This window comes from Cricetulus griseus (genome assembly GCF_003668045.3).
Source record: "Cricetulus griseus strain 17A/GY chromosome 1 unlocalized genomic scaffold, alternate assembly CriGri-PICRH-1.0 chr1_1, whole genome shotgun sequence".
Lineage (NCBI taxonomy): Eukaryota > Metazoa > Chordata > Mammalia > Rodentia > Cricetidae > Cricetulus > Cricetulus griseus.
Window position 1 is genome coordinate 184,989,217 of NW_023276807.1, and position 7,665 is coordinate 184,996,881.

Sequence of the window (7,665 nt, forward strand, 5' to 3'; positions counted from 1 at the left end):
AGACACATGAGGGTGGCCTTATCAAACCATTTCTGCAGGACACTGTTCTGGGTCTGGAGATAGAACGGTAGAGAGTGTCAGCCACCGGAGATCTAGTGCCACCCACACTGCTGGCCAGGAAGTGGGGAACAGGCATATCATGCCTTCTCAGCACCTTTTGGTGCTGGGCTATGGGAACCAGCAGGTGGGTGGCTCAGAGAAAGAAAGGAACTATGCTTGAATCACACAGCATACAACCCTGTCCAGGGCATCAGGGAAGCTTTGTGTGTTTCTGGTCTCAGATTTCTGACAGGTTTAAATGGAGTCCCAGGTTTAGGAGCATCCGGGATGATGTGGGTAGCTGGACAACCGGGGCATCCTGCAGGTTGGTCACTCTCTGGCCAGGCTGTGACCCCTGCCAACCTGGGAAACTGAGGCATCAGCACCCCTGCCAACCTGGGACTTTGAGGCATCCGCCGAGGCACTTGTCCTCTGGGCACAAGACCACCATGGTTTTCCAAGGATGAATGAGGGACGACAGATTAGGATTTGTCTAACCTTCTTCAAGCCCCCTTCCCCTGGGATGACAGGAGGCAGCAGGGAAGAACTGAGCCAGTAGGGCCCGGGCCCTGCTCTCTGGTGTCCCCTGGGACATGCTTTTCTCCAGCCCTCCCTCCCTGCCTCCACCCTGCCCTGGGCTGGCTGAGCTCCAGCCAGCAGCCACAGCATCAATATTTCATCCACATCAATAAGAGGCAGCGGCGGCGGCGGCAGTGGCAGGGGCAGCGGCTGCAGCAGCACTTGCCGGCTCCAGTCAGTAGCTCGCAGCAGTCAGGTCCCATCCTTGTAACCACCATGGATGTCTTCAAGAAAGGTTTTTCCATTGCCAAGGAAGGTGTGGTGGGTGCCGTGGAAAAGACCAAGCAGGGAGTGACAGAGGCAGCCGAGAAGACCAAGGAGGGGGTCATGTATGTGGGTGAGTGTGGCAGGTGGGGCGGGGCAGGGCGGGGCAGCGGGATCCCTAATGGAGAAGGCCAGATCCCACTACCTTCCCTCTGCTGAGTCCCCATAGATTCTGGGGAGCATTTTGAGAGATGAAATCTGATTGTTGAGGCAGGGTCCACACACCCTGGAGGATATGCCAGTATCTAGTTATCTTTGGAACTTTGGGGCCAGGGACTCTGAGGTCTCTAGGACAGGATCAGAGTGCCACTCAGACCACCTGAGTATTTACATGCCAAAGCATCACATGCATGCCTGGGGCTTCCTAAGCCTGGGGACCTGGAGGCAATGATCTGCTCATATGGGCCCCACTTTCTCCAATGGGAGCAGCTGCAGCCAAGCCAGGCCACATGACCCCTGTTAGTCTAGAGGCAAGGGGTAGGCTATGGAGATGGGCCCAGTTGAGTGCTGAACCCACCCCAGCTCTCTGGTCTCCCTCCAAAGAGGGGGCAGGGGTGGCCAAGCCTGTGACTCAGCTTTCTCTGCCCTGTTCAGCTGCTGTTTCTGAGGCATAGGCCACACCCATGCAAGGTCCATAGACCCACCAGTGACCCTACCTTAGGCCTGGTCTCTTTTGTCCCCTCTTCCTGTCCTGTCTCCTTCCCGTCTGTTCTCTGTCCTTCAGACATAGCAGGAAATGTCCCTCTGAAGGGGTTGCTGTCTCCAGACAACATCCCCATACCCTCCTGCCCCTGCCCCCTCCCCCGCCCCAGCCCCAGGATGTCCAGCTATTCACCTTGACTGCCTGAACACTTCTTCCCCCCAATAGGCACCAAAACCAAGGAAAACGTGGTACAAAGCGTTACCTCAGGTAAGGCGGCCTGCAATCAGGGACCCCAAGAATCTTGCCCTACACCCAGGGCCCCACCTAGAGTCCTCCTTGTATCAATTGGTGCCCAAAGCCCCAGGTGACCCAAACTACTATTTTCCCTAAGACAGACCAGAGTAGGCTCCTGCTATCCCCTCCACCCCCATCCCCTGTCCATCACATTGTTGCTGCCCTAGAGTCAGAGAAAGGCATGGAAACAACCAAGATTCAGACATCCAAGCTTTGGGAAGGGGTTGTTCTCTCCAACTTGGGTAGGCAGCAGTGGAGTGGGCGGGGGCTGAGTCCAGCCCTAATCCTCTGCAGTGGCTGAGAAGACCAAGGAGCAGGCCAATGCTGTCAGCGAAGCTGTGGTCAACAGTGTCAACACAGTGGCCACCAAGACCGTGGAGGAGGCAGAAAATATTGTGGTCACCACCGGGGTGGTACGCAAGGTAAGCCCGGCTCATGTCCTTTCCCTGGGCTCCCTGGCAACAGAAGACACTGTTGGGCACATGGAGAAAGAATGTTAGACAATGGCTGACTTCACAGGCAGCACCCATTGTGTGTGCTGGGGACTTGGGATTCTTTTTTTTTTTTTTTTTTTTTTAGTTTTTTATTTTTTATATATTTGAATTACAAACAAGATTGAATTACAAGACAATCCCAGTTCCCTTCTCCCTCCCTTCCTCCCCTGCCACCGGGATTCATTTTATGCACGAGGAAAGTGACACTCAAACTATGCCCAGCCCATCACTTTTGACATATAGGAATAAATTTTACAAGTGAATATAGGCCCTATATGGTGAAAGGCAGCCTTCTAGGCAGGTTAAAGTTTCCTAGCCACCACCAGAGCTACCTGTTATCCTTTGTCCAACCTCCCTCTGTCCCACAGTCTGGCTGCTGCCTCCCCATGAAAAGGTGGGGGAAGCACTGCCTACTTGTGGTGGACAAGCAGTAGAGCTCTGGCTCCACCCTCTGCTGAAGTCTTTGTGTGAGCATGTGGGTTGTGTGTGCATTGTAGGAATGGTGGAGATGTCTATGGAGGTGTATGCATGTGATGCCTGTGTGAACGGGTGTGTGTGTGTGTGTGTGTGTGTGTGTGTGTGTGTGTGGCAGGCAGCTGAAAGAACAGAGCCATCACGCTCTCTAGGGATAGATGCCAGAGGTAGGAGCTGTCTCAGCACTTGCCAAACAGTAAGCTCTGCTTTAAGCATTTTACACTTACCCTTTTAATGGGCTCCCAAATTCCACAAAATGGGATGTGGAAAGGAAAGCCCAGAGACATTAATTAGGTGATGAGCTAATGACTAGTCTCATGGCTAGTCTGTGTGAGTATGGAGCCTCCATGAGTGGCCAGCTTGTGAGCTATACTCTTGAAAGAGTGAGTATAGATAGTGCAGGGTTGGGGATTCCAGGATGGAGGCTGGGGAGGAAGCTGAGTCCAAAGACTTGTCATCTTGTTGTGGCCCCCATACTTACAACAGGCTACCCCAATGGTGGAGCTCTAGGGTCCCACCCAGGCAATGCTGCAGAAGACTGCTCTGAGGAGTGGGTGAAAGGGGAGGTGTCACCCATACCAACACCTACTGCTAGGGCCAGCACAGGGTCCCTTGTCACTGGAGTATGCAGGTGCACCTCTGTGCAACTTTGGAAAGAGACTCTCTCTGGATCCACATTTCCTCATCTGAAGGGGCTCCATCGCATGGGGCTGTGGGGTAAGGCAGAGAAAGGATGCCAGGAAGCAGTTCTGCCAGATACATGGGGAACACCCACCAACACCACCATCATCACCACTGTTACCAGTGCTACAAGCATCCCAGGAAGCATCCTCCCAAGCCCCTAGCAAGAAGGATTCTAGGAGCAAGTTTCAGGCTACCCCTGGCTAACCCTGAAGAAGCTACTGAGCCCTTGGAGCTGTACCAAGGAAGAGTCATTACCTAGTGACACAGACTGATTCTGACACCATACCCTAGCCCTACCAGTGAACTTCAAGAATGCAGCATGGCTCTCTGGCCACTCATACCACAGGTTTCAGGTGCCATTCTTGGGGTAGTATGCCTAGGCAAAAAGTTACTTGCCCTTCATCCAAAGAGCCTGGTTCTGTGTGACCCTGGCTGATAGTTCTGTGTCCTTTTGTCTCTCATTGCTTTTGGCCCTGAGATAACACAGGTTCTGAGAACAGACTTCAGATATACCATCAATCTTGTTCTAAACTCCCTGCTGTCATGACCATGTAAGCAAATGTTGTGGTGAGTGGGGAGACAGAAGACAGGCCTGAGTCAAGAGCCCATCCCAAAAGCCAGAAGAGGGACCTGGAGCAAACAGGACCGATGCCAACAAGCTCTGACCCTTTGAGCTCTGAAGCCTTGTATTAGTAGACCCTGACCTCTGTCCTCAGGGACTCTGTGAACAATGATGGCATGCAACTATTCACATGGCCTGAGTGTGTGTGTGTGTGGGGGGGGTTCATGTGATTCAAGGGTCTCTGCCCACTCTCAACCTTACTCCACATCTTCCAGGCTTCCTCACCTAAGAAACCTAAGCATGTAGGGAGGCAAGTACCTATGACTTGGGATCTGTTTGTGGAAGATGAAGCTGGGTTGCAGGGTATCTGGTACACACAGATGTCTTGGGAATTCGGCACCTCCAGATATTCTAAGTACAGTAAGATGATGAAAGGTCTCTGCTCATCTGTGAGACCTGGCAGGGGAGGCCCTGGCTGCAGGCAGCTGAGGAGGCAGTGTATCTTCCCACAGCATCATGTCCTCTTTGCACCCCTGTAGGAAGACTTGGAACAACCTGCTCCTGCACAGGACCAGGAGGCCAAAGAGCAAGAGAAGGATGAAGAGGTAAGAGCAAGGCTCCCAGAGTACACCAGAAAGTTCTGATAGAAACCTGATCGACATACAGAAATCCTTCTTTCTGAGTCCTGGGAAACCTTCCACAGCCACCCACAGGGATGTGGGTGTGGCAGCCTAAATGCATGATCTCCTTCTAGTGACCCTTTCCAGGCCTGGAGCTGAGTGTGTCTCTCTTCCTCCCTCCTCCTCTCTTTTCCTCCCTCCCCTCCCTGCTAGGCCAAGAGTGGAGGAGACTAGGATGCTGCCATCAGCCACAGAGGCCAAAGGGACACCCTTCTGCCTTGGACCCTGTTCCTACCTGGCACAATAAGTGCCCTGCCTAGAGTGTCCTGCAGGTTGTCTATGTTCTCTGCTCCCCAGCCTGGTGCCACAAGCCTGTCCACACACGCTGCTGCCAGTGCCAGCGCCCCCTGCTGGCTCCTTTTGCCCTATGGTCCTTAGGATCCCACAGACCAGATGCTGCTGTAATTTTTTTTTTTAATGAGTCCAAATAAAACCTGAGCCCAACTCCCACCCATGGTTCTTCTCTGTGCTGTGCCATCATCATAAAGCCCCTTAGACATTCCCATGAGACAGACACCTGCTCAGCCTTTGACGGAACCAGGTACACTTCAAGACATACAGAGTTCTGGAACCTGTGCTTTCAGGAGCACTGTCCCCTTCACAGCAGTAGGGTGGTGGCCTTTCTCTCAGCTCCCCAGATGACAGGAGTGCAACCAGACAGTCCCAGTTTCAGCCTCAGTGCCCCTTTAGAGTGGATCCTACCACCTGCCTGGTTCATCATGTCTGAGGATGCTCAGGTGGGCAGAGGATGAGGATGTCTGTACAATTTCAGCCTGTGTGCTATGGAGACAGGGGCACCTTATGCCTTCCCCAGAACACGTCGACAACCATAGTGAGGACAGACATAGCAGAGCAGAATGACGCTGAGGCACCTCCCACCTGGCTCCAGGCATGCTCACACAGGTGGGCTTTCCTTTCCTGCCAAGCCCAGGAGCCTACAGGACAGCATAAACAAAAGAAAATGGCATTGGTATATTTGGAACTGTGAATATGGCTCAGTGGTAGATTGCTTCCCTACCAAGTTGGAGGCTATGGGTTTAGTCCTCAGTATAGCAAATGAATGAATAAACACAGCTGGTATGTACCTTAATAAGCCTTGAGAAGAAATTAAGGAACCGAGAGTTTAAACAACTTGCCAAGAGCACAAAGCTGAGATGCATTAGGACTGTGCACAAATCAGATGGCCTTGTTCCGGAACCATTTGATCCCATGCTGTGCCATGGCCTCCAGGGTACTATTTCGGAGTCCTCACCCCTCCAAAATTTCAAAACAGTACAGGTACCTAGCTTGACTGGGGTCTAGCACTAAGCTGTCTCATCCTTGGAAACTTTCCCAGGGATCTCATCCTTGTCTTGGATACTCAGTTGGGGTTCAGAACTTTGAAGTCCAGGTCTCCAATGCCAAAGCCAGAACTGGAGACCACACTGGTCCAAGACACTCCCACCCAGCTTGTGCAATAGGGAGCAGGGGTCAAGGAAAGCCCAGTCCACCTGCCCTTGAGCTTCGGTATCCAGGTGAGTCCACCTCTGAGGAGGAAGGAGAAAACTGAGGGTCAATGGTCCCACAGATAGAAGGAAGGGTAGAGAGGCTGAGGGCAGGCAGTGTTCCTGCACACACTACCTACCCAGCTCACAAATTTCAGGAAGTTGTCCCCATCTGGGCCAGAAGAGAAAGCAGAGGACCAAGGCTAGACTGGGCAGTAGACCTACGAAGTCTCTAAGAGCCTTTGCACTCTCTGCTCCCCCATTTGAGTCCTGTTCCAGACTCAAATGACAAACATCAGTCAGCCTGCTCCAGGAAGACCCTTCTGCAACCTGCAGGCACCTACAGGGTTCCCAGCCTTTAACCTAGTCGCACGCTCTGGGTTAGCCTCTGGAAAAGGAAAAGCGATGTTCTTTCTGGCCTTAGACCTGAGCTCATTCAAGAAGCCCGACCCCATCTCCTCCTGAAGGCTCTTGGGCGTGTTGGGCTGTGATTTGGGGAAAATAAACCTTCCAACCTCAGCTGCTTTTAACTGACTTCCTTCTCTTTCTTCTTTCTCTTTTTGTTAAAAGTTAAATATTGATTGGATTGTTAAAAAGTGTTTAATTATATGTACATGTGTGTATCTGAGTGTGGGTTTGTGCACATGAGTTTCGTGTCCCCAGAGGTCAGAAGAGGGTGTCAAACCCCTCGGAGCTGGAGTTAGAGGCAGGTAAGAGCCGCCCTCCATGGATGCTGGGACCCAGTTTCTGATTCTCTGAAAAAACAGCAAACATTCTTAACTGGGGGTGAGCCATCTCTCCAGCAGCCCCCCCCCAATTTAACTTTATTTTTTTATGATAAGATCTCACTGTGTAGCTCTGGCTGTCCTGGAACTAGCTATGTAGACCAGGCTGGCCTCAACTCACAGTGATCTGGCCTGCCTCTGCCTCCCAAGTGCTGGGATTAAAGGCGTGAAACACCATACCTATCTCATGTAGCCCAGAATGGCCTCAGACTTAGCATGTAGCTAAAGTGGCCCTGGACTCATGACCCTCCTAGCTCTACCTCCCAAGGGCTGAGATCACAGCAGTGCACCAGCATGCATTCTCCTGCCTCTACCTCCCAGTGTTGAGATCATGTGTAGCACAGCTGCTTTTTAGGGCACTTTTGGTTTTGTTCTTGTTTTTGTTTTTTTGTTTTTTTTTGGGGGGGGGGGCGGACAGGATTTCACTCAGTAGCCCAGACTGGCCTCAGACTTTGCAGTGATCCTCCCTGCTATAGTCTCCCAAAGCCCTGGCATTATAGATGTGAACCACCACACTGAGCTTTAAAAAGTTGACTGTAAAAATCACTAATTTTGGGCCAGCGAGATGGCTCAGGAGATGGAGTGCTGGCTGCTGAGTCTAATACCATGGGTTCAATTCCTGGAACTCTATGATGGAAAGAGAGAAGTGACTCTGGCAAGTACTCCATCCTCCATACATTGTG

At 51.9% G+C, this 7,665-nt stretch overlaps 1 protein-coding gene across 1 annotated transcript; it reads left to right on the forward strand.

Annotated features, from left to right (window-relative positions):
- The first annotated feature begins 765 nt into the window (after positions 1-765).
- Positions 766-5,109, forward strand: Sncg (synuclein gamma). The gene is made up of 5 exons (XM_027389448.2): positions 766-955; positions 1,751-1,792; positions 2,114-2,241; positions 4,573-4,638; positions 4,867-5,109. Exons 1-5 carry the CDS (start codon positions 835-837, stop codon positions 4,885-4,887), a joined length of 378 nt encoding a protein of 125 aa, XP_027245249.1. The 5' UTR covers positions 766-834; the 3' UTR covers positions 4,888-5,109.
- The last annotated feature ends 2,556 nt before the right edge of the window (positions 5,110-7,665 follow it).